At 39.1% G+C, this 26,238-nt stretch overlaps 4 protein-coding genes and 1 long non-coding RNA gene across 8 annotated transcripts; 4 read left to right on the top strand and 1 right to left on the bottom strand.

Moving 5' to 3' along the window:
• Positions 1-37: 37 nt before the first annotated feature.
• LOC144536514 (uncharacterized) lies at positions 38-11,205 on the top strand. The gene is made up of 5 exons (XM_078279702.1): positions 38-356; positions 7,962-8,060; positions 8,143-8,286; positions 9,076-9,124; positions 9,653-11,205. Exons 1-4 carry the CDS (start codon positions 275-277, stop codon positions 9,114-9,116), a joined length of 366 nt encoding a protein of 121 aa, XP_078135828.1. The 5' UTR covers positions 38-274; the 3' UTR covers positions 9,117-9,124; positions 9,653-11,205.
• On the top strand, positions 363-4,473 carry LOC144536518 (uncharacterized). The gene is made up of 2 exons (XR_013503753.1): positions 363-4,299; positions 4,408-4,473. It is a non-coding gene; the product is annotated as an uncharacterized LOC144536518 (long non-coding RNA).
• A 2,082-nt stretch (positions 11,206-13,287) lies between the features above and the next one.
• znf646 (zinc finger protein 646) lies at positions 13,288-22,349 on the bottom strand. 4 transcript variants are annotated; one of them, XM_078279689.1, is made up of 5 exons: positions 21,900-21,991; positions 21,368-21,571; positions 17,786-20,628; positions 16,468-17,547; positions 13,288-14,961 (listed from the first exon to the last, which is right to left on the bottom strand). In XM_078279689.1, exons 3-5 carry the CDS (start codon positions 20,407-20,409, stop codon positions 14,067-14,069), a joined length of 4,599 nt encoding a protein of 1,532 aa, XP_078135815.1. In that variant the 5' UTR covers positions 20,410-20,628; positions 21,368-21,571; positions 21,900-21,991; the 3' UTR covers positions 13,288-14,066. The 4 variants fall into 4 exon arrangements, with proteins under 4 accessions (XP_078135815.1, XP_078135817.1, XP_078135816.1 ...); XM_078279691.1 differs by lacking the exons at positions 21,368-21,571; positions 21,900-21,991 and adding an exon at positions 22,242-22,349; XM_078279690.1 differs by lacking the exon at positions 21,368-21,571 and having other exon boundaries at positions 21,900-21,988.
• znf668 (zinc finger protein 668) lies at positions 21,962-25,151 on the top strand. Its single transcript, XM_078279696.1, has 2 exons — positions 21,962-22,052; positions 22,624-25,151. Exon 2 carries the CDS (start codon positions 22,632-22,634, stop codon positions 24,600-24,602), a length of 1,971 nt encoding a protein of 656 aa, XP_078135822.1. The 5' UTR covers positions 21,962-22,052; positions 22,624-22,631; the 3' UTR covers positions 24,603-25,151.
• Positions 25,152-25,494: 343 nt separating this feature from the next.
• Positions 25,495-26,040, top strand: gjz1 (gap junction protein zeta 1). The gene is given in 4 exon segments (XM_078279974.1): positions 25,495-25,623; positions 25,626-25,707; positions 25,876-25,900; positions 25,902-26,040. Coding segments are annotated over 4 exon segments (375 nt in total).
• The last annotated feature ends 198 nt before the right edge of the window (positions 26,041-26,238 follow it).

A 26,238-nucleotide genomic window follows, 5' to 3' on the forward strand; every position in this document is an offset into this window, starting at 1 on the left:
TGAAGCAAATGAAACCACATACTATGTTAGAGGAGTTTCCTGTGAGTCGGTTAGTGCGCACAGAGAATCCGAGCAGTACAGTACATAGGAAATGACTCATAGGAGTTGAACTGTTAGCGTGGGTGTGTGCGCTATTAAAACAAGACTCAGACTCCTCCGGGTGACTCACTCTGATGCTCGCTTTTCCATGCTGAAAACCAGCACGGATTGGTAATCAGATGAACTTTCGGGAATTGTGTAGCCGACAGCGAGCAGCTTTTTACCCGCCGACATCATGGCTTCAAACGCTCTCTGCGCGCTGTGCGGACTTATTATAGCGACTGTGATCAATGTATACGGTGTGAGCGCACAGAAAAGTAAGTAATATGAGTTTTTATATTTCAAATTTTTATTTATTGTAAAATGAAAACTCGTTGATTTATTCGTTTAACTATGATTACAAAACATTTTGTTTTCATTTCTACATTTGATTTATGAACATTTGTTGGGTGTCCTTGTTTCTGTGAACATGGATTAGAGTCTGGTGGCCTGGTCTTCCTATAATGGAGTCATAGTGGGTCTGCTTACAAAGCCGCTTCCTTTACCAGCTGCATTTCTCACCGGTTCCGCATTCCGATCGCCTTATTTCACCCCATCCATCCGTGTCCCTCGGTAAGGACACATGGACAGAGTGCACTGCCTGTGTCCGTTTCGCTCAAAGATATATTTTTACTGTCTCAAACCAACTCCAAAAAAGACAGTTTTTGACTTTGTTTCCACAGTAGTCTGACGTTTGGATTTAATCCCAGTGGAAAACACCAGACTCAGATTGCACTGAGAACCTAAAATCTTAAATAATAATTGCATGGGTTAGGAATTTCCTCAGGCATTAAAGTTACCAAATGCATTTTAACTCACTAAATCAAAACATGCTTGGTTTAGATCCTATCCGTGTGAAACCATTGCTACATCTGGACATCAGCTGTTGGTCCACCCACCCCCTTCCAGTTAATGACAAAACAGCACCCCCACACCCAAAAACACCCTTTGTCAGGCTAGGTGCTGAGATTTGCCAAGGTCTTCTGCTCGGGAACACAGAAAAATGGCTCCAAACTTGTTCTGGTTTGCCAGATTTAAAGTGCTGAATCATAAGAAACTTATGTGGTAGTCAAATGATAATCCCTGTTGCTAAAATATAATGCTGACTGATGGTGTTTCCATTCATGCCTGTGTGAAAAGGTGTAGTAACCCCTTAGAATAAATCATGAGGAGTCCCACTGAAACACCCCCAGCAGAAGAATTTCTTTCTTAACCTTAAAGTTAAGAAACATGGTTGAGATTTAATCAGCAGTTTCAGGTTGTTATCTGATTTGAGCATCAAAAGCTCCGCTTCTGTGTGGTTTTGGTTTGGACAGAGGTCAACTAGCAGTCAAGGCTCAGTTCCTCTCGGTGACCTTTTGAACCCTTGAGCGGGAGACAAGCTGGATGATGTCGGACTGAAGTCATCAGGAGAAATGTTTACAAGAACTGTGACACATTGTTGCTGTGACCACAGCTATAAAATGAGTCAGTCCAGCTCTGCAGGCGGGCAGGCTGTGGAGGATGAAGTCTCCAGGGGCCTGAGCATGTGGCTGTAACATAACCAGAGAGTTAGAGGTCAACATGCTTTAAACGTGACTTTTTGAGCAAGTGCCTTTTGGCTGCAGCTGGTTTAATAATGACTTAAAATCACTGGTTAACAGGTATTGCAGTTCAACCAAAGAGACATATACCCATAGACTTCTTATATGGTTTCCTTAAGACTAAAGAGGTAAATTGTTTAATATTTCACAAAGATTAGAGGAAAGGAGGGTGGTGATGGTGCAGTGGATATGACACATGCCTTTGGTGTGGGAGACCTGGGTTTGGTTCCCACTGCAATACATCAACCAATGTGTCCCTGAGCAAGACACCCCTAGTTGCTCCAGAGGCATGTGACCTCTGACCTATATAGCAATTGTAAGTCACTTTAGATAAAAGCATCAGCTAAATTACATTTAATGTAATGTAAAAAGTTAGCTCCACCTTAACCAGCAACAACAGTAAAATGCTACATATGCATTGATGCATCAGTATTAACAATCCAGTGTCATATATAATAATATATCATCCACAGGGGGCATTTTTCTTAATGAGAGTACTTTCACTTTTAAAACGCACATTTCGCTAATAATACTTCTGTACTTCTACTGAAGTACTGTTTTGAATGCAGGTCTCTTACATGTACTGGAGTATTATTATTATTTTACAGAGTAGTACTAATACTAAATTGTAATTAATAACAGTAGAACACATATTGTAAACCTCTCTTGGATGTCAGAGTTCAGACCATTACTATATATTGATGAATTGCACTTAAACAAATCACTGAGACTTGCAGCTTTTGATGATTGAATGATGATTGTGATTACACACAGATCTACAGAATATTTTCTTGTTTCATTTATGTATAACCCCGTCATGTCTGGTATAGTTTCACTCATCTCATTAGCTGGAATTTGTGTTGTAACATTATTTTTAAAAAGTTGGTGTGTCAGCTCCTCAGCTTGATGTTACAATTTTCATTACCTGGTTTTGTTTTCATTGAAGCGGCCACAGTTTCCGACACATTCATTAAACTACTTTTGGTTTGTGTCAGACTCATCTCTCTGGTAGTTTTGGTATTGCTTTCAGTGGTGAGCAAAGTAGCTAGTTTGAACATGACATTTATCACAAATGATGACTCAATTTAGGCTCGGGGTGGTTCCTTGTTATAATGATGGACACAAAAGAAGTTGTTCATGCAACTACATGTGTGGCACTGAGTAGGAAGAAAGATTATCATTATCATTATTTCCTTGTTACGCTATCTGAAACTTTGGTATTGTTTCATTCATCCTAGAATAGCCTGCTGTCTGTGTTGTAATATTGTTTTGTAGAGGTCAGCTGGATGTCACAATATTCACTACTTGATGCATGACCATGGGGTATCAATGCAAACGTACCTCTTAACCAAAGCCAGAAACCAGCAGAGGAACCCTACATTATTAAAACACTAAAACATTCTCTGCTGTACACACAGCTTGCAATTAGTGTTAACTGTGTCACATATTCAGGCTAATTCCTTCCTTATCATTTGGTAAGGGCACAGCTTTAATTATTGTAACAACTTCTTTCTCACATTCGGTTATTCTCTGGAAGTCGCACACGCACACAGTCACAAAACAATACGAAGGAAGCACTCTGTGAAAACACATCCTGCTCTTCGCTCACTGCCTGCTCATGTACCAGAAGTAACTGAGTAATTCTCTCTCTTGCAATTAAATTGCATCAGTAGGAATTTCCCACTTTCATTTTATGAGAACATGAAAGCCAAAAAGTTCTTCACAAGTACTCTATTTTCTGATTCCAGCTCTCCTGCGAGTCAATTGGTTGTATTTTATTTTATTCCAGTCAGAGTCAGAAAATGTTGGTTTGTTTCTAGAACATATTTTGCATGGTGTTTCTAAATATTACCCCTGTGGCAAAATCCCAGTACACCTTGGGAAGTACATAAGGCAAACAAAAATAAGAAAGGAGAAGCGAAAAATTGCAAAATGTCTGTCATAAAATTGTATGTCATAAACAAGTCATAAAAGCAGTCATATGTCATAAAAATGTCATAATATAGTCATAAAAAGTCATAAAAATAGTAATATCATTAAAATGTCCTAAAACAGTCATAGTTTTGTATGTCATGAAAAATTTCATAAAATTAGTCAAAAACTCAAAAACTCATAGTATAGTATTTTGAAAAGTGATAAAAAGGCATAGTATAGTACAGTATGTAAAAAAAAGTGATAAAAAATATCATGAAACTGTTATAGTATGTTATGAAAAAGTCATAGTATTGTATGTTGAAAAAAATTATTAAAAAGTCATAGTATAGTACGTCGAAAAAAGTGACAAAAAGTCATAGTATGTTGAAAAAGTTAAATTATAGCTTGTGGAAAAAAGTGATAAAAAAGTCATAGTATAGTTGTTGAAAAAAGTGATAGAAAAAAGTCGTAGATAGTAAGTCGAAAAAAGTGATGAAAAAGTCATAGTATAGTATGTTGAAAAAAGTGAAAAAAAGTCATAGTATGTCGAAAAAAGTGATAAAAAAGTCATAGTATTGTATGTCGAAAAAAGTGATAAAAAAGTCATAGTATTGTATGTCGAAAAAAGTCATAGTATAGTATGTCGAAAAACGTCATAGTATAGTATGTCGAAAACAGTAATAAAAAAGTCATAGTATAGTATGTCGAAAAAAGTGATAAAAATGTCATAGTGTTGAAAAAAGTCATACTATAGTATGTCGAAAAAAGTGATAAAAATGTCATAGTGTTGAAAAAAGTCATAGTATAGTATGTCGAAAAAAGTGATAAAAAGTCATAGTATAGTATGTCAAAAAAAGTGATAAAAAAGTCATAGTATAGTATGTCGAAAAAAGTCATAGTATAGTATGTCGAAAAAAGTGATAAAAAAGTCATAGTATTGTATGTCGAAAAAAGTGATAAAAAAGTCATAGTATTGTATGTCGAATAAAGTGATAAAAAAGTCATAGTATAATATGTCGAAAAAAGTGATAAAAATGTCATAGTATAATATTTCGAAAAAAGTGATAAAAAGTCATAGTATTGTATGTCGATAAAAGTGATAAAAAAGTCATAGTATAGTATGTTGAAAAAAGTGATAAAAAAGTCATAGTATAGTAAGTCTAAAAAAGTCATAGTATAGTATGTCGAAAAACGTCATAGTATAGTATGTCGAAAAAAGTGATAAAAAAGTCATAGTATAGTATGTTGAAAAAAGTGATAAAAAAGTCATAGTATTGTATGTTGAAAAAAGTGATAAAAAAGTGATAGTATTGTATGTCGAAAAAAGTGATAAAAAAAGTCATGTATTGTATGTTGAAAAAAAGTGATAAAAAAGTCATAGTATTGTATGTCGAAAAAAGTGATAAAAAAGTATAGTATGTTGAAAAAAGTGATAAAAAGTCATAGTATAGTATGTCGAAAAAAGTCATAGTATAATATGTCGAAAAAAGTGTTAAAAAAGTCATAGTATAGTATGTCGAAAAAAAGTGATAAAAAAGTCATAGTCTAGTAAGTCTAAAAAAGTCATAGTATAGTATGTTGAAAAACGTGTTAAAAAAGTCATAGTATAGTATGTCGAAAAAAGTGATAAAAAGTGATAGTATTGTATGTCGAAAAAAGTGATAAAAAAGTGATAGTATTGTATGTTGCATAAAGTGATAAAAAAGTCATAGTATAATATGTCGAAAAAAGTGTTAAAAATGTCATAGTATAGTATGTCGAAAAAAAGTGATAAAAAAGTCATAGTCTAGTAAGTCGAAAAAAAGTGATAAAAAAGTCATGTATTGTATGTCGAAAAAAAAGTGATAAAAAAGTCATAGTATTGTATGTCTGAAAAAAAGTCATAGTATAGTATGTCGAAAAAAAGTGATAAAAAAGTCATAGTATAGTATGTCGAAAAAAGTCATAAAAGTCATAGTATGTCGAAAAAAGTGTAAAAAAGTCATAGTATAGTATGTCGAAAAAAAGTGATAAAAAAAGTCATAGTATAGTATGTCGAAAAAAGTCATACTATAGTATGTTGAAAAAAGTGATAAAAAAGTCATAGTATAGTATGTCGAAAAAAGTGATAAAAAAGTCATAGTATTGTATGTCGAAAAAAGTGATAAAAAAGTCATGTATTGTATGTCGAAAAAAGTGATAAAAATGTCATAGTATAATATGTCGAAAAAAGTGATAAAAAAGTCATAGTATTGTATGTTGATAAAGTGATAAAAAAGTCATAGTATTGTATGTCGAAAAAAGTCATACTATAGTATGTTGAAAAAAGTGATAAAAAGTCATAGTATAGTATGTCGAAAAAAGTGATAAAAAAGTCATAGTATTGTATGTCGAAAAAAGTGATAAAAAAGTCATGTATTGTATGTCGAAAAAAGTAATAAAAATGTGGTACTATAGTATGTTGAAAAAAGTGATAAAAAAGTCATAGTATAGTATGATGTGAATAGAGAAACACTACTGTCCTCTACCTCTATTTATATTCTTCAGTCTTGTAGTGTAGGTCTTTAATCAAATTGCACCACTCAGGATTGGATTACGCAACCATGTGTTTAACAGTCATTGTCTTATCACCCTAAGCTACCTGAACTGACGCACAAGTCTATGTTTTCGTCATCTTTCTCTGTCACGTAGTGTATCGGACCTCAAAACTTACTTCAATATATAGGATTTAAACACACAACCTTCTGTCTTCCAATCATTCTCTTATCACTCTAAGCTATCTGACCATACAGAAAAGTTTTCGATTTGGGCATATTTGTCTCTGTCACTTAGTGTATCGGACCTCAGAACTTACTTAGATGTATAGGATTCAGACAGTCAACCTTCTGTCTTCTAATCATTCTCTTATCACTCTAAGCCACCTGACCATACACAAAAGTTTACAATTTGGGCATATTTGTCTCTGTCACTTAGTGTATTGGACTTCAAAAATTACTTAGATACATATAGGATTTGAACACTCAACCTTCTGTCTGCCAAACATTCCCTTATCACTCTAAACTATTTGACCATACAGTAAAGCTGACAATTTGGGCATATTTGTCTCTTTCACTTAGTATATCTGCCTCAAAACTTACTTAGACATATATGATTCGAACACTGAACCTTCTGTCTTCCAATCATTCTCTTACAGTTAACCTGACAGATGATTTCATAATTTTGGCTTATTCGTCTCTTTCACTTAGTACATTGGACCTAAAAAAAAAGTCTTCATATAGTCAAAAAAAGTCATCAAATAGCATGTGAATAAGAAAGTGATAAAAGTGATAAAAAAGTCATACTATAGTATGTCGAAAAAAATCATAGTATAGGATGTTGAATAAAATGATCAAAAGTCATAGTATAGTATGTTAAAAAAAAGTCACAGTATAGGATGTGGAAAAAAGTGATAAAAAAAGTAATAGTATAGTATGTTGAATAAAGTCAAAAAAGTAATATCTGTAGTATGAAAAAAGTGTCATAGTATAGTTTGTCGAAAAACAAGTATTTTTAAAAAAAAAGTAATAAAAAAATGATGTCTATAGTATGTCGGAAAAAAATGATAAAAAAGTCATAGTATAGCATGTTGAAAAAATTCATAGTATAGTATGTCGAAAAAAGTGATAAAAAAAGTCATAGGATCGTATGTCGAATAAAGTGATGAGTCATATATAGTGTGTCAAAAAAGTGATAAAAAGGTCATAGCATAGTAGGTCGAATAAAGTGATAAAAAGTCATAGTATAGTATGTTGAAAAAAAGTCCAAAAAGTAATTCTAAAGTATGTCGAAAAACCTAGTACGTCCAAAAGAGTCATGAAATATGAAGTATGCCATCAACATTTCATAAAAACATATGTACATATATATTTAAAAAACAGAAGTATGTTATGAATCATATGTTATAAAGAAAAGTCATAAAAAAGTATGTCATAAAAAAGTCACAGTTTACTCTTTTATAATAAAAAAAAGTCCTTCCAGACCCCCTGGAGGGTTAGCATGTCGAAAAAAGTGATAACAAAGTCATAGTATAGCATGTCGAAAAAAGTCACAGCATAGGATGTGGAAAAAAGTGATAAAAAAAGTTGTATAGTATGTCGAATAAAGTGATAAAAAGTCATAGTATAGTATGTTGAAACAAGTTATGATTAGGGAAATGGCAGGCCCAAAAATGCAGAGACAACAGGGCAGTGGTGAGCTTGAGGATTTAATCAAATAAAAAGGGATACGGCAAAAGTGTTCTCATGGCCTTGCTCCACATCATAATATTTCATATAGGCTTAAGCACTGTTATATATTTCATAAATCATAAAAAATGTTTTGCCCTCAAACCTAACTAAACGATGACCTCTGATGTTTTGTTGTGTGCAGGTCAGTGTGGCAGGTTAGAGTTTTGGAACCCTGATTTCGACGGTTGTGTGCCCTGTGCATCATGCAAGCAGTACCCAAAGACCCCGTCATGCAACACATGTAAGACAGTGAATCAGTAAATGTATTTATACAGTGATATCCTTTCTTTCAGTGTTAAAAGTTCTTTTCCTTCAACCAATAGGTAAATATGTGGATGAGACACCTGACGTGTGGAAACTGGCAGCCATTACCAGCTTCTCAGTGCTGGCTGTGGTGCTGGTCGGTGCTGCGCTGATTATCGGGGTCATGGTGCATCGACGCAAATCACACAAACGGCCTCTACGTGGTGAGATTCTTTAAACATGAAATCTGATATTATTAAACTAGAATAAGATTAAATATACATATTTCACCCTAAATGAAAAAAGAATGGTTGAAATTGAAAATAGTGTTCTATGTTCCTAAACTGAGACTATAATTCACTTTTGTTTGGCAAAATAAAATTGTAGTGTCAAAGGTGATCTAAGTGTGTCCAACACCAGGTGACAAATAAGAAATTGTCATGACTCATTAATGCAAAATTTGTATCCCGGAATAGAAACGTTTTTCTCAATGCCTGATTTCAATGGGGTTTTGATTTGCTTTTTCTTCTGTTCCAAATATTTTGTGACCATTGTATCAGAGGTGGCAACTATTTTGAATTATGAACTACACGTTTTCTGTGAGGGCATAGAGTAAAAAAACCTATTTGTGTGATATTCAAGGCTAATAGAGATGAGTTATTGATGACAAAGATTACTTTGGGGATAAGCAATGCTTTAAAATCATGTTTGATGGTGCAAAGCGATTCTTGGTAATCATGAGCATGCTGTGTGCAGTTCCCTTTTCTGGTATGAAAGCTTTGCAGCTGTGTCACAAATTAAATTAATTTCATTTAGCTGCTTCAGTTTCAGGGTCCTGTATTGTGTGACCCATAATAGAGCAAAGTTAATGTTATTAGTAACACCTGTGCTATGCTATTCCCACTATGACAAGTCAAAATGTGCTGTGAAAAAGGCCTATTGCAGACAATTGAAATATGCAATCACTTTGCTGGGATGGTAAAAATGCTAATTTCTGTCTTGATTTATTACAGAACCCATTGAAGAAACTGCGGGGCCACTTTATCAAGCTTAAACATTTCAGTAGGTATAATTTTCACTTTGTCACAACAAGGGTTAGACCAATATATGAATTTGAATCACATACTTTTGATGAAAGTATTTTCATCAAAAGTATGTGATTCAAATTCAGCCAGTGTGTAGGTGATAGTCAGTAAAACCAGCAATGATAGTATGTAAGGATTTCATACATTTCAATGTAAACAAACAATGTTTAGAGAAATGTTGGCTGTAAAAAAAAAAAAAACTAAATCCATGAAGTTTTTTTGTAGTTATTTTAATAGATTTGGCATGTAACAATTACTACAGAAAGTGTTTTCAGAGAAGTGCATTAGATCGAGAACCAAAAAAGTAAGAGTTTTGAATGATTTTCTTTTGCACCAAAATTTCGTAATTAAAGTAATGACTTTTTGGTTCTTTCACAATTAATTTGGCATGAAGACAAATTTAATGTAAGCCACCAGATATCAGTAGCTTCAATCCAATCATATCAATATCAATTTAAATGTGAATCTATTTTTGTGACTGTCATCGTTGTCATGCCCTCCACAGCCTCATCTCCCTCTGGAAACAGATGTGACGGAACCAAGGAGCAACTGGATCAGAATCCGGATGGAGGAACCTCTGGACCATGAACTGTATACTCTGACTGCAGGGTATCTCTTCACCAGAATTGGACCATTTTAATTTATTAGACTGTTGAGAAAAGAGATGTGCTCAGATCTCACCCTCAGTGTTGGTCCGACAGTGACCACAGGAGGGACTCTCACACCTCTGTATAGTAAAAACAATATATATAGTGGTATCATTCTCAGATATTGTGCCTTTATATTCCACTTAATTAATATTTTGGTCTGGAAGACCTTTGTCGGTTTACAGATGTTTGATTCGAAAAGAAAAGCTACAATACTTTCTTCAGAGATGGATGCGTTCCAAATTCTGTATTGTATTTTCCAGCAGGACTCCGATGAATGTAACACAGCTACTGCTGCCTGCTGGGCTGCAGTTTGACCTCCTGCTATTCAGCGGGTTTAGATGGGTCTATCTGCTGGTCATGTACCATAACAGCCTCTTAAAGATAAATCACATGTGAACTGTTAGGCACATTAAGGCCATTTGAATGTAGCTACTTTAACAGTAGGTGAAATGTATTCTAGCCTCCGTCCCTGCCAGTACCTGTGTGTACCTGCTCTTTTAGTCGCCTGAGCAAGCTGTGGATTAACAGTCACTGTTACTGGTTTTCCTGAGATCAACACAGACCATTTATTGCAGGTTATTACAATATTGTCTTGTCTGTTTTAATGTTACTGTTTTAGGAGATGTTAGCTGGACTTTTCTTTCTATCACAACCCCAGAATTCACACGTTACTGTCCTAGCACTTGTAGGGCAGGATGTTTGAAACACTAGACACACAATATCCCAAACTGCTAACGTGGGAATGTTGCGAGGAATGTACTGTAGTGAAGGAGATGACCCCTACAGCACTTTAGGTGGAGCTACACAATCACTATGCTTACTCAAACTCTGACCTGTCGAATCGTTTCAGATCTGAAGATATATGCAGAGATGTCTGTTTGTTATTTTGTAGCCAGTGTGAACCATGGTGGCCAGGGTTGTTGTTTTCCACCTTTTTATAGTTCAGGATGTTTTCTATCTTCAAAGCATCAGCACTATGCGGTTACTTATGTTTTTAGGTGACCGACAGTGTTTTTAGGTCATATTTTGGATCTGTCTGCTTGTGGGTATACCGCTTGCCCTCTGGCAGCAAATTTAGTGAAGTACTTAAAATACAGACACTTCCATTTTTTTTTTAGATCTCTATATTATTTATTTTTTTAAGTATCTTGCGGTGTTGTTTTGCATCAACGGCGAGTGACAAGCACATTTTAAAGGGACTCCAGAGAGGATTTTTGTTACAACTTCCAGCAGGCCAGCTAATGATGATACTGAGCAATAACTAACATTTTCCCCTTATTCCTCTTGCTTTCTATTTCTAATTGTATATACTGTACATGCACTGGCTTCTTTTACTTAATGCAATCTTATAAACTGCTCTGTGTACCAAATGTATTTTCACAATAAAACTGACAACTTCCAATAATAATGCAAGTCTTGTTGATATGCAAACTGCTCTGTTTTCTGGTATGTAACATTTATCTTAAGCATCTCAATACGTACAGAGAGATAACATGCAATCAGTATCATTTGGAAAAATATGGACAAAAAACACATTGTACTTTCCAAGTCTTTTAATTCATTTCAACTACTTTCATTTTATAATTTGCTTATATTCTAAACTAAGTTCTAACAAAGAAGTAAAAATCTACGTTTCAGAGTGACAAAATAGTTATATAAATATGAATTGAGAGCAGACATTTTTTAGCACTGAAAATCCAATAAATCAGAACATGTGGTATATGTTTTTTTTATTACACGATAGCTAGTTTTCTCCTGCTGAGGAAAATTTTAATGTACATAGATCCAACCAATATTTTTCTTCAAATATTTACAGAAAGAGCTCCGAGTTTAACACAAGCCACAAATACCAGGCTGTGATTGTGATCAATGACAGAGGAGTGAACATGTTAAGTGCCACTGGGAGATTAGATGTAAAAAATAAGTTTGACAGTTTAAACTCAAATGTGCATGTGTCGTTACATGTAGGCTACCGTGGCATACAAATATGTTACAGTAAGATAATCTAAATCGTTACAATTAATACACATTTTATATCATGTCAGAAAATGGCAAGTTGCCATGGTTTGTCAAGGCTAGTGGCAGTATACTGAAACTGCTGCACTGCACTCGATACAATGGTAAGACAAAAACAAATGAGATGTACTTGTTCATGCACTGAAACAATACTTTCAGCATATTGCTTAAATATTATGACCCGCAAACTAGCTGAGGTGAACTATTGAACAGTCAACTCTGCCTGTTGAAACCGCGACAGACAACAGGTCGGTTATAGACTTCCTGTCCTCCTTAGGCTACAAGTGTCACATCTACAAACGTGCAAATATAACTCAGAAAATGAGAAACTGCAGAGAAATGACAATTTTCTGGAGAAAACAGCTTCTGAGAATTATAAAGTAAAACCTTAAAATTGATGCTTCATCCATTCCATTTGAACTGATAACTATCTCTATCATTACAGTGTATTCTCTACAATTAAGCTGCATGAGGCATTAAGTAGCAGTTGCTAGGCAGGGCTTTCCATGAGGTATTTCATACTTCTGACCAGTGCCAAACACACATGAAATGCAATGTATAAGGCATAAAGAAAATCGAATTTCAGACTATATCATAAAAACAAAGGCCATGTGTTCTCTTAAGCTAGATTTCTGATAAGAAACTACTTAAGGAACAGCAGGCACATTAGACAACTTGGCAAAAAAATAACCCAGAGAATCAATAATTGCACATTTTTCACAGAACATAAAGTGGTTCATGAACAGGACAATGAAGATGAAACTGGTTTGTCCTTGTTAATCCATAAAGCCCTGGTATGTTTGTAGTAATACTTGTGCTTAGCAGAATTTCTTTTAAAAATACAGTCACTATATGGGATTGTAATAAAAGCCTTTGTGAGGGAAGAAAATTCATGGAGACAAGGAACCACTTTCACTTCACTGTTGCAATACTTCTGTTACCGACTGCTTTAAGACGTTTTAACCGTTGGCGGTTGAGGAGGTTCACAAATCAGAAGATAGATTTAAATAAAAAAATCTAATTATGTTATGGGCAATATAAAATCAACTTTGTGGTTTACATTATATAACAAGTACAGCAAGAGAGGAGTTTTGTTCACAATAAAATGCTACAACTGACTTACATTTTAGGCACCGGCACTTCAACATAACTGATGCTCCTCAAAGATTTTAAGATGGATGATAATTCAACGGCATGCACTGCATGTGGAGCTGGAGCTAACTGTTGAAGTAACTTTGACAACCATTACATAAGTTAAATTATAAGGGTTGAAATGGCACAATTTTAAAAGAAAATGCTCAGATCAGAAACTGATTATCTACAATGTTGTCCACATCAGGTATGTTCCTTTTGAAGGTTTACCCTGAGTGCTGCCAATAATGCTCGGCTCATTCATTCCTGCCTGTTGTAACGGAGAACTAAAAACAAATCGACCGATGGCGTTCAATAAAAGGCTACATGAGTTTTAGAAGACTTTTTATACAACATTCATAAAAAGCTTTTCTACTAAAATATGCACATAAAATAACAGGAATAAATTATTAAATACATCCATTTTTAGCATACAATGTCACTCGACGTGGATATTATTAGCAGTACGACTATTAACTTGATAATATGATTTCAGTAAATCACTTTGCCACTGACCTTTGGACACACCCAGAGGTATTTGATTTAATAACAGGCTTGCCCTATGTGAGATCCAAAAGGAAAGTGAGCAGTCCTTTGACGCTGACGGCAAAGATGATGAAAGGATTCAGAGATAAATATAGTTTGTATATTTTGTTTCCTAAGGAACTTACAGAGGCACTGAACACAATTAAACATAGCAAGAGAGGAGAAATAACTATTAGAACAATACGGTGTTAAAAAAACAACGTGTTATCAGTGTTAATGTTCTTAACATGGACCTGGGCTGCACTTCACTTTGGTTGGTTGGTTTGTCATTGAGGAATGAGCTGCGACTAATATCAGCCGCCCTGTATTGTGGGATTCTGTGTATTCATGGAAAACATTCAGGCCTTAATAAAAACCTGACCCATAAACCCTTTGGAGACTTTTGAGTGATGTCACCATCTGTTGTGAAGGTAAGACAGGAAGTCAGTAATGAAATGTGCATGTCTTCAAAGAAGATTTTGTCAGGACCAAGTGGCACTTTCTGAAAAAAATAAATACTGTTTTACAATTATTGATAGAGGGATGAATAACTGAGGACCGGCTGTCCTCTTCTCTTGTACGCTCTGGAATCTGACTTCAAAGGAAAGACCCCATGTCCAAGTCCATAAACGTGTTAGCATCCATGCTAAAAGAGGAGTCGTAGGCCTGGGTGTTCTGGTGCATCTTCTGATGGTGTCGCAGGTTGGACTTGCTGGAAAAGCTCTTGTCGCACAGAAGGCAGGCAAAGGGCTTCTCTTTGGTGTGGATTCGTCGGTGGCATATGAGCTGAGTGGACACGCGGAACGCCTTCCCGCACTCAAGACATTGGTAGCGCTTGGGCTCCGTATGAATGCGTCGGTGGTTCTTGAGAGCCATAAGGTTGGTAAACTCCTTCTGGCAGATGGAGCAGAAGAAGGAGCCCGTCTTGTGGCTGTTCTTGTGGTTGAGGAGGGAGCCGGCGTGGCGGTATGTGCGCCCGCAGTGCTCGCATACATGGCTCTTCTCCTCTGTACCAGCAGACTCGTTACTCTTCTGTGAATGACTGATGCTTCCTGGAATATGGGACAACGGTGGTGGAACCTGCTTGTGCACCCCGTCCATCCCTAAGGTCTGATTTATTCCTGAGTCCCAGCAGATGTTGCTATTTACAGGTTCATCCACGCCTTGTTGATAGGGGTCCTGAGCCCCGTGGTGCATGTCCTGGTGCTGCTGGTAGCTGGCTGTGTTGGGAAAGCTCTGCTGGCAGGGGCTGCAGACCACAGACCGGTCCTTAGCGTGCACCTCCATGTGGCTCTGCAGGTGCGTGACCAGACAGAAGGTCTTGCCGCACTCGGGGCAGCAGTGACGCCTCATCTGGGAGTGTATCTGTAGAGTGAGAGGGTCAGGAAATGTCTGGAGACACAAGGTACAGTGGTGGAGGTTTTCGGAGTGTGTCTTTTTATGGTTGAGGAGAGAGCCAGCGTGGCGGTAGGAGCGCCCACACAGGTCACACCTGCAGTAGGGATATGTTAATATTCAATGCCTGATATTACACCATAACTAAGATCATTTTCCAAAACAATGAACTCTTAACTATCTAACTACCATTATAAAAAATTATTATACTTTCAAAATAATAGCCTGACCAATACTGGATCTGATACCAATACTTTGAAATTACAATAACGGTTGGCTGAGATATTTTTTGTTGTAAATATATTTAATTGATTTTCAAAGTTCTTATCAAACAAGAAAAGAAAAAAAAAATACAAAACATGGAATATATTTGACTTCAATTCACCTAGTCATCCCCTAACTACAAAGAAGTTTCATCAAATATGTTGACAAATTGAAATCCCCATTCCCAACCCTACCACCCACCCACAGGATTACAGCTCACAAAATACATTCAGGTGAAGAGGGAAAAACAACATAACAGGATATCTTTGAGCCAATGAGAAAAGAACAGAGGAGTGTGTTGCTTCCATTTTTTAAACATTTGCAGGGAGTGTAGTGAAAGCTACAACCATTTGGTAAGAGAGCATGGCATTTCTTCAATGTTAAACCAAAGAGTGCACAGACTGGGTCGGGGTCAAATTGGGTTTCAAACATCTCACTAAAAGCTTTAAAAATACGTATCGACAGAACATGAGCATTAAGTCTGCTGGCTGGCCTCTACATTGAGGGCGTAATGGCTCAATGTTCAGATAAATCTTTGCCAATCTAGCATTAGTGAAATGAGCTCTGTAAACCACTTTCAGTTGTATCAAGCCATGTTTAGTGGACGTAGACAATGTGTGTATCAAGTCTAAGACAGAGTCCCGTTGGTCATCCGTTAAACATTGCTTGAAGAATTGGTGCCAATTGAAGGGAAAATACGTAAGCCCGTCAAAGTCGGGCAACTTGTTATTTGGTATAGAGTTAATGGCCGCAATAATTTCAGGAATCAAAATGCCCACACTCAAATTGGTGTTTTGTTCCTCTTGCACGGTGGGAATAGTCAAGTTTTTAAAGGTGTGTGGGGGGCCGAGGTTATCGCTGCATTCTGCTTTATTTATGTTATCATGATCTATAAGCATCTCTTCTTTATGTGACTGAATCCTTGTGATTGATCGGGGGGCAGCTGCTTGACAAGCTTGCAGAGACAAAAATCTGTTCGCCATATCTCCAAATTCACAGACATTGTGTCCGGATTTCAAGATCAGTGTTGCCTTATCATTAACAATAACACATTACAAAAACAAATATTGTTGATAAGGATTCTTTCAATTTGTTAAAATTAATTAAGATGTGTACTGTGTGGGACATTTTACAGTTGAAAAATAAAATTGTCAGTAAATGTTTCTTTAACATTTTTGTACAACAATTTCTGGTAATTTACCAGCCATGAGCTAATCTATCAGTATGGTCAGGACAACTTTGTTAAACAATAAAACAATTTAAAAAAAATAAAATCCCATAATGACTAATAGACTAAACAAAATGTACATACTCAGTTCAAAATCAGACAGTAACTCACATGAAGCACTTGTCTCCCCTCTCTGACTGCTGGATTCCAGCTCTCGGGGAGTTCTCCTGACCTCTGCGGCAGCGGTGCCTCTTTAGGCCAGACCTGCCCTGGAAGCTCTTTCCACATGCAGGACAGCTGAAGTGACTCGCCACCCGGTTGTGGATCCTCTGGTGGTTGTGCAGGATACTGGCGAGGCGGAAGGCCTTTCCACATGTGAGACACGCATACTTTTTCTTCTGTGTATGGATGCGTGTGTGATTGCGTAAAGCCATGGGGTTAGTGAAGGGCTTAGAGCAGAAGGTGCAACTAAAGTGTCCTATCTTGTGGGTGTTTTTGTGGTTTAGGAGTGAGCCTGCATGACGGTAGCTGCGATTACATATGTTGCACGTGAAAGGCCGCTCCACTTTATTTGGAGACACGTTTCTTTGTGCATCACTGCTGCTTGATGGTCCATCACAGGTGTGCGCTGTCAGTTGGTCAACAGAGAGAAAGGCCTGCTTACATTCCTTACACTTAAACGCTCTAGATTTTAGACCCCTCCTGCCTGCGGCCCCCTCCTTTCTGAGGCCTGCACAAACGTGGGCTAATAGCTGCTTCTTTCCCCTAAAGCCTTTTCCACAGTTTTGGCAAGAGTGCTTTTTATATGCAAAGTGGGTGCGCAAGTGGTTCTTCATTGCTAGTTGATTGGCGTAAGTGTTGTTACAAACTGAACAGTAATATTCACCTGTTTTATGGGAGTTCCTGTGGTTGACCAGACTTCCTGCGTGGCGGTATGTACGCCCACACTGGTCACAGGCAAAAGGCCGTTGGTCACCTGCATCCTCTAATTTGACTGTAGTCTCACGTTTTGTTTGTCCTCTCTTCCTTCCAGGCAGCTGCTTGCAGGGCCGAGACGAAGTAAAAGCCTGATTGGCATTTGAAGTTAAGGACTGCACTTCTCCGTCTGACCTGGGCCCATTCATCTGCATGAGGGCCTGGATCTGGTTGTTGAGGTCCTGGATTTTAGCTTGGTTCTCTTTGTGCCTTTTCAGGTGATTCAGTAACTGCTTTTGAATTTTGAAGGCTTTTCCACACTCATTGCAAGTATGCCTGGGGAAGGAGACAAGGCATATGGTTAATTCTGTTTTTACCAAACAGGGCGCCATGATGACAAAACAATCGCAACAACAAAAAAACAAAAAACAGAAACTCTACAGGCAACTATTTGCTTTTTTGTTTAACAATTATTCATAATTTCCAACATGCATTCAGTTTGCAACGTGAGTATGTTAAATGTTATGTAAGAGTTTTAAATGTATTAACGATGTGTATTCTTGCTAGAACTAACCTCTTAATATCAAAGTGTGACCTCTGGTGGTTTTTAAGGGCCAACAGGTTGTAGAAGCGCTTCTGGCAGACGAGGCATCTGAATACACCTGTTTTGTGGGACTTTTTGTGGTTAAGCAGGGAGCCTGCGTGTCTGTATGAACGCCCACACTGATCACATTTGTACTGACGATCTTCGGCATCAACAGTTTCTTTGACGTGACTCGTGTCTTCATGCTGGGCAACATCATTTACATTAATTTCCTCTTTACCATGTGTGGACTCATCTGTCCTCTCAGCTGTGCAACCATGGTTCTCAAGATTATGGTAGCTGGTGCAGAAGATGCCACAGCTGCCACAGATGATACTCTGTGCTTCCTCCTTGCCCCCAGGCACATCACTGTTGTTCATATGTAAATGAGTAGCATTATCTACCTGGTCCTTGTTGTGTAGAAGCTGATGAGTTATCAGGTCCTGCCTATTGGCAAAACTTTCCCCGCATGTGCTACAGATCATCATTTCTCCGGGCTCGTCATCTTTCACTTCTTCATGGGAGGACATGGAGGAAGGCCCTGAGCTTGCAGGAGTATCGTGGGACTGTGTGTGGCCTCGGAGATGGCTCCTGAGAGCCATCATGCTAGTGTAGCTGTTTCCACATAAAGAGCACTGATAAAGATCTCCATCATCATCATCCTCCTCCTCTTCAGCATTATCACCTTCTCCACCACCATTCAGCTGATCACTGTTTATATTGTCATGGAAGTTCTGTTCAAAGTAACTTTGGCCGTGGCTTTCATTCAGACCATGGAACTCAACATTACTTCCTGGATTTCCAATGGCACAGTGATCATTACTGTCCTGGAAATGTATATTACTGCCATAGTCACTGCTAGTAGTGTCATGTTGCTGCTGTAGCAGTGGGCAACTGTGAGACTTAATCCCTGCAATATCTGCAAATGTTTCACCACAGTCTGCACACATGTGCCTCTGCATCAGGTGTTCGTTGTGAGGTAGATGCACAGTCATATCCTGGGAAAAGTCCTGATTAAAATGCTCATGGTACAAAGCTCCATTATTGTGGTCAACTCCATTCTCCTGATCCATACCAAGCACAGGGAGAGCGTGATCCTTTTCCTCCTCCTCCTCCTCCTCATCATCATCTTGAGAGGAGAAGCTGCCCTGCTGGTTATCCAGAGTCAGAGGCTCTGAGGACAGCCAGTCTCCCTCATCGTTGATGCCAAAAGATGACTGAGCTTTGTGGAGACGAAGATGACTTTTGAGGGCGGCCAGGTGAGGATAGCTCTTTCTGCAGAAGGAACATTGGTAAATCCCAACCTGATGTGACCTTTTGTGGTTGATGAGGCTCCCAGAGTGCCGGTAGCTTTTACCGCATATATGACACTTGAAGGGACGCTCGTCAGAATCTACAGTTGAAGTCTCTTCCATTTCAGTTGCACTGTCCGTGTTTTGAGTGTGCTTCAGGGAAGGATTGAGAATGCTCGTGTCTATGATTGGGGGTTCTCCCTGAGTGCTATTGGAAGGTGGTGTTTGATTGTTGGAGCAGTCCGAGTACACCTGACTGTTACTTCTAATCTGCTCCAGTGGCTGATCAAAGCCTAAATGATTATCTATTGAGGATACTGAGGGGACATTATTTATAGGAGATGCATAAAAATTTGACTCAGGCGAAGCAATACTGCTGTCATATGATATATTATGGTTCTCTGACAAGGTATCTTGAAGGCCAAACGACAGAGATGAAGAGTTATGCATTTGGATGTGTTCCTGGAACTCTTCATCATTGGGGAACAGTACCTGACACAAATGGCAAAAATTTACTGGATCATCCTGGCTCTGAGGTGAAAACTGGTCCGGCGGTGCGCCGGTGTGTGATCCACCCATTGAATCAGGGTCTGTCACACTTCTTGCCTTGTGAGATCTCTGGTGGCTGTAGAGTGCCGCCATGTTATTAAACAGTTTGAAACACACTGTGCACTCAAACATTCCCACTTGGTGAGTCTTTTTGTGATTGGTCAGGCTTCGATGGTGTATGTATGATTTGTCACACAAATCACATCTGAAAGGTCGATTTGCTGCATCCTCAGAAGTCTCAGATTCTGCATTATAAACAACCTCTGTCTTTTCCTCAGCTGGGCTATTTTCTGTAGAAGTCCCAACACTGGCAGACTGCTCACTGAGATGATGTGGGTGATCATTTTCAATTTCATGTGTGGAATATTCCATTTCTACCTTTCTAAATGACTGCTCCTTTACTCGCCTGGCAAGATGAACCTTCTCATGTGTAGTCAGCTGTGTTGCCAGACGAAAACCTTTCCCACATTCGGCACAGGAGTACTTTTTCTGTGAAGTGTGGCTCCGGAGATGACTCTTCAGGGCCAAAGCATTAGAGTTTTCTTTACCACAGATGTTACATTGAAAAGTACCTACTTCGTGAGTCTTTTTGTGGTTAGCTAAGCTACCTGCATGCCTATAACCACGTCCACATTCATCACATTTAAATTTGCGTTCTTCCTCTTGTTCAAGATGAGCATCCATGTGCTTAAGCAGACTGGGCATATTAGGACATACAATGCCACATTGTTGGCAAGGGAAAACCTTTTTCCTGCCAGTGTTTTGCACTGCCATTACAAGATAGCGATTGAATGAAGTGCACCAGACACAAAGTGTATGAATATGCAGGAGGGAAATGCATTAGATGCCTGGTATTGTCCGTATACAAGGAAGATAGTTCTTTACAATAAGGTCCAAGGAGTGTCCAGGGAAGTAACACGGTAGAAGATGTTGAGAACCAGTTCCACACACTTAGGAGAGTGACTTGATTTTAGGAGAAGCGGGCAAATAGCGCTGTTGAGGACAGAAGAGATGCCAGTTAGCACTGTGGTGAATACATTAGCAATGTATGTAACAGTATTCAGTTGTATGCAATGAGTTGTGTAGATGTTATAGGAAGCTACAAATAACCTATTACTCATTATTCCTAAAGATATTCGTTTATTCTTCAAACAATAGTTCTACATTACAAATAACTTACAACTTAGCTAACTGTTCTCATAATTGCTATGCCTTAAAAGGTATGTTCCCCGATTTAAATTTGTAAAAGTTAATACATCTTTAGAAAGAACCACCACGATGTGGTAGTTTAAATGTGTCACTGGCAGCAGGTAACCAGCATCATGGGCAGACTTATTAAGTTAAATGCAGTTAGCTAGAAACGGTATCCAGTCTGATAGCTAGCTAGCTACATCTCTGCACCAGCAGGCTAACTGCACTAGCAGGCTAACTGCATTAGCTAACATTATGTCAATAAACCGGGAAACGCCTCATATTTACTGCCATTGCAAACACCAATTTTCTCCGACATATATATAAACAAAACCAAAATGAACATACTCGTCCAGGTTATAAGGAAGAGCGGGCAGATTACTACAGTCACATTTGTATAACAGAACACTTGGCAAACGTTAGCGCGCTCCCAGCTAGCATCTTCATGGCTAACGTTAGCTAAACAAACATTGCACCAAAAAGCCAAGAAGTCGTTTTGAATGCGGAATCACAGCGTAAGCAAATACGTCGAATTGAATACCTGTTGCAGTACTGGTTCAATTCCATCCTCCAAAGATATATTCCCATTCATTCTTTAAAAAAACGATTACTATTGTGTAAAGGGCAACCCCCTTTTTCCAATTGTCTTTTTTTCTTCCATCCCCATTTCCACATTGCGCTTGTTGCTAGGAAACAGGAAATGTGCAGCAGAGAAATGCTTCCCTCTCGGAAGTAGCTAGATAGGCTAAAAGCATATAAGTCGAGTTAATACAAACTGCGGCGAGCTCGGCGTTGAAGTAACCACATAGCAAGCATTAAACTCAAATAAAAATCAATAACTTAAATGTTCATCTCACTATTCTGCTGCTGGGTTTCGTTAACGTTAAAGCACATTAGCTAAAGTTAGCTAGCTAGCTCTGCCGTTGACTTCTGAGCATTGTACACAATCTTCGCTTTAGCTTGGCACGTTTCCTTAATGACAGACAACCTGCTAACTTTATTAGAACTACCATGTTTTACCATGGGGTTCTAAAATATTTATTATGTGTTTTATATTTATATTTACTCCTTACACGCATTAAAACGTTGCACACTTGGCTTGCCGAGAGCTTTCGTCATCATGGTCCTAGAGCCGTCCCCCACCCTGCAGACAGTCAACAGCAATCACCGTCTCACAGTAAATTCAGTCGTGTACCGAGGCGCCAGGTATTAATGTCCATATACAGGTAAGAAACCGTTGTTTCTCTAATGCACACACGATGCAAAGATTGCGAATTTTAGCTAAATCCATCCCGCACAGCCACGGTCATGATGGTGACGACACTGTCGAGTGAATTGGTGCAGCCGGACACCGGTCCTAGAGCCAGCCATTTTGAGTTTGTTTAGCGAGAGAGCTAGCGAAAATGAATACGTACATATCGTTTCTGTTTTGTTAACTCTGACTCGTGATCTTTGATCCTCGATTCCGGTCGGACACATGTCAGTCACACAGGGATTTCTGTCATTGCATCGCCAACTTCCTCTGGCATCAAAGCGGTTAGCTTATTGTCCCTGAGGTCCTAATGCCAGCCATTTTGTGATTTAATGCACACCCACATATAGTATATGTATTGTTATAACGTTATACTGATTTTTTTCCTGGTACACTGTCACTGACAATCTGCTGTCCTAATGCATATCTGTCATAGACTTTAGCCTGATGTCTGAGGAACAATCTTTCAGTCTCATTCTTATTCTTATGATTTGTTTATTTACATAATTATTACAAATATTATTTTTAATATAATCTATTTACAGATATAAAGATGGCCTCTCCTCAGCCTGGCAGCCCACCTCTTGCAGAGCAGTACACCCCTCCTGCACAGGACAAAGGGAGCCAACAAGAGGAAGAGCTGGTGATGGATCAGCCTGCAAAAAAACGTGGCAGAGGCAGACCTCCAAAAGCCAAAGCTTCCTTCAAATGCTCTGCATGCACAGAGGCTTTCAGGAGTCTGTCAGCTCTGCAGAGCCACAAGCTTTCAGCACATACAAAGGACCGTCAGCAACAGCACTCATGTTCTCAGTGTACTAAAACATTCTCGAGCAAGGCTCAACTCTCAAAGCACGAGCGCACTCACTCAGCCCAGCGCCCCTTTCAGTGTCCCGACTGTCACAAGGCTTACAAGACACCCACAGAGCTACGCAACCATAGCCGCTCTCACACTGGGGAGAAACCATTTGTATGCACAGAGTGTGGTAAGGCCTTTATGCAAGCTATATGCCTGAGGATCCATATGACACAGCACAGTGGAGAGCGTCCTTACTCTTGCCGTCAGTGCTCTAAGAGCTACCCCACCCTGTCTAAACTGAAGGTGCACTTGCGCTCTCACACGGGAGAAAAGCCATACTTCTGTGCTGAGTGTGGTAAGAGTTTTGCGGATCCCTCTGTGTTCCGAAAACACAGAAGGAACCATCAAGGCCATCGGCCGTACGCTTGCGATGAATGTGGGAAAACGTACACAGAGCTGAAGGACCTGAAAAACCATGAGCGCTCCCACACTGGAGAAAAGCCATATCTGTGCTCAGACTGTGGCAAAGCCTTCTCCCGCTCCTCGTCCCTGGCCTGCCATCAGCGCATTCACTCCCAGAACAAACCCTATCAGTGCGAGCAGTGTGGTAAAGGCTTCACCCAGCTCTCCTCCTACCAGTCTCATCTCCGCACTCACTCTGGCGAGAAGCCTTTCCTCTGCCCACAGTGTGGCAAGATGTTTTCTGACCCCTCCAGTTTCCGGCGCCACCAGCGAGCGCACTTGGGTTTCAAGCCTTACCCCTGCGATAAGTGTTCCAAGAGGTTCCGGCAGCCAGCTGATCTGGCCGTGCATGAGCGTGTTCACTCTGGAGAGCGGCCTTACAAATGCCAGAGTTGTGACAAGGCCTTTGTAGCATCCTGGGATCTGCGGCGCCACATGCTTGTCCACACAGGTCTTAGGCCCTTTTCTTGCACTGAGTGTGACAAGTCATTTGCTGAGCGCTCCAGCCTCAACAAGCACCGACGTGTGCACTCTGGAGAAAGGCCTTTCAAATGTGAGGAGTGTTTGAAGTCTTTCGTGGTGTCCTCAAGCCTTCGCAAACATGAGAGAACTCACCTTGCTGAGCAGTCTGAGCAGCAGCAGCAGCAGCAGCAGCAACAACAACCGGAGACAGAGGCCGGGTCAGCCTCAGGCTTTACTGCCCACACAACTCTTCCGCAGTTCTCCTGTACTCACTGTGATGCTACATTTGGAAGCTGGGATGAAGTTCAGGCACATGAAAATCTTCACTCCATCGACTCCACTCCTCTGACTGTTACCAAAATCGTATCCATGGGCTCACATGTCTGTGAAACCTGCCAGGCAGAGTTTGCACAGCTGGCAGACTTGCAGGAGCATGAGAAGCAGCACCCCAAGCCGAGACCTCATGCTTGCAACAGTTGCGGCAAAGGCTTCCTCAACAAATCTGGACTGCGTAAACACCAGAAGATCCATTCCACCAGCAAACCTCACAGCTGCCCCCACTGTGGCAAAGCTTTCCTGTTTGCTGCCTACCTTCGCAAGCACTTACGGACTCATGCAGACGCTGCCCCGACCACCACACAACTCAGTGATATAAACATTATTCATACTGACCCACTTCCCTCTCCTCCACCCCCCAGTGAGGTTTCCTCCTCCACTGTTGAACCCAGTGCCATATCCCTAACAGTTCCAGTGACTGCTTTTCAGACTCTGCCAGAGTACTTAATCAAAGAAGAGGGACTTTGAGCTTTTTCTTTTTTACTGTTTTGGAATTTTTATTCCACAAATATTTAGCTAGTGGCCTTAAATCTATTCAGATGATGGGTATAATGCAGTGTTATTTTTCAAGAAAACTTTTTTTCAAAAAGCTCAAAATAGTCTCCATGTAAATTATCAGCGCTTTGTCACTGTTTTGCATTGCCATTGTATTTGACAGATGTAACGTATAATGTTCATGTTTTAAAATATATACTGTACTATAAGTAGCCTACTATGAAATTATCTTATCTGCTGTAATCTCTGTTGTAATCTTCATACAAATGTGGTGTTGCAAACATGTATGCTGATCACTTAAGATGTTGTAATTTCAGGTATGTCTTTTATAATGCTTTTTAAATTACAGCCTGTCTTAAAATCTTTGAATTTACAACAATTTGTACCTGTTTTATTGTGTATTTATCAGTATCATCTAATACGGTGTTATAACATTGTCGAGTAAAAAGTGGCATTCCAAAATGTTCAATCAGATGAATTACATTTTATACCAATAAAAAAACGTGTAATGTGTAAAAAGTAGTAATGTGTTTGTGGTCTTTTTTATGTCCTCGTGTAGTATATCCTGGGCACGAGCATCTTAAATGTTGAAGAGGTAGATGTTTACGAAAAGTCATGTCAGCACATCATCTGGTGTTAAACTGACACATGTATTGATGACAGTGACATTTCTTGCACCCATAAATGACTGCATGCAGTGTTCTATCAGTGGGCTGCAGCTCTTACTGCTACCCACTTTATTCCCATTAATGACACCTAATGTACCTTGACATACATTCAGAACCACTTCAATCCATATGTACAAACAGCTGTATATATTTGCTGTGACATTTCTGAATGCTTAAATGAACAGTTTTCATGCATAATGATTCCTCCTTCCACCTTTACCAAACTGGAGGTTGACTTCACCTGCAATGGCACCAGGGACAGCATCTGCTCCAGAGCCTGTTTTAATAGAGACTTCCAGAAACCTATGATGGTGGCCTGGAACTTCATCTACTGTATGTGCTGGTAATCCTTTCTGTCCTGCTCATGGAGCTGTTTGCCTCCCACCTGTGCTGCCTGGCCCAGGAGACGAGCTCTTAGGGGGAAGACTGATGTGGAGCTGGAGGCTCAGGTTGTCTCTACAGACTCTGGGAGCAAGACAGTCATAGAGACAGAGGCAAAGGAGGCTTTTACCTACTCAAAATCAGTCTGCACATTCTGGTTGAAGCCTGGTTTGTATGATTAACAAATGGCTCATATAAATGCTCGACAGATGTCTGTTCAGAGTTATGTTTGTGTTGTGAGGGCCGTCCCACAGAAACACATGTATGCTTTGGCATCCAACTCTGGCATGATTATTGTTTGATCAGGCTTATTTTGTATGTACTCCATTGCTCACTACCTTTGCAACTATTTAACATTATAATATATAAACTTTTATATTGTTTTTTTTTCTGATTTAGAATATATGAATTATAGGAATGCATATTCACTGTGTATCTCAACAACATTCAGTGCATAGATATTTTGTAAAGCAAACAATAATGCTTAGCTGCTGTTGTGCGATTACATTTTCTGTAGCATCGTTAAGTCTGGCGCAAACAAGTTGCATATATTAAAACGC

This window comes from Sander vitreus, chromosome 21 (assembly GCF_031162955.1).
Source record: "Sander vitreus isolate 19-12246 chromosome 21, sanVit1, whole genome shotgun sequence".
NCBI classification, from domain to species: Eukaryota; Metazoa; Chordata; class Actinopteri; order Perciformes; family Percidae; genus Sander; species Sander vitreus.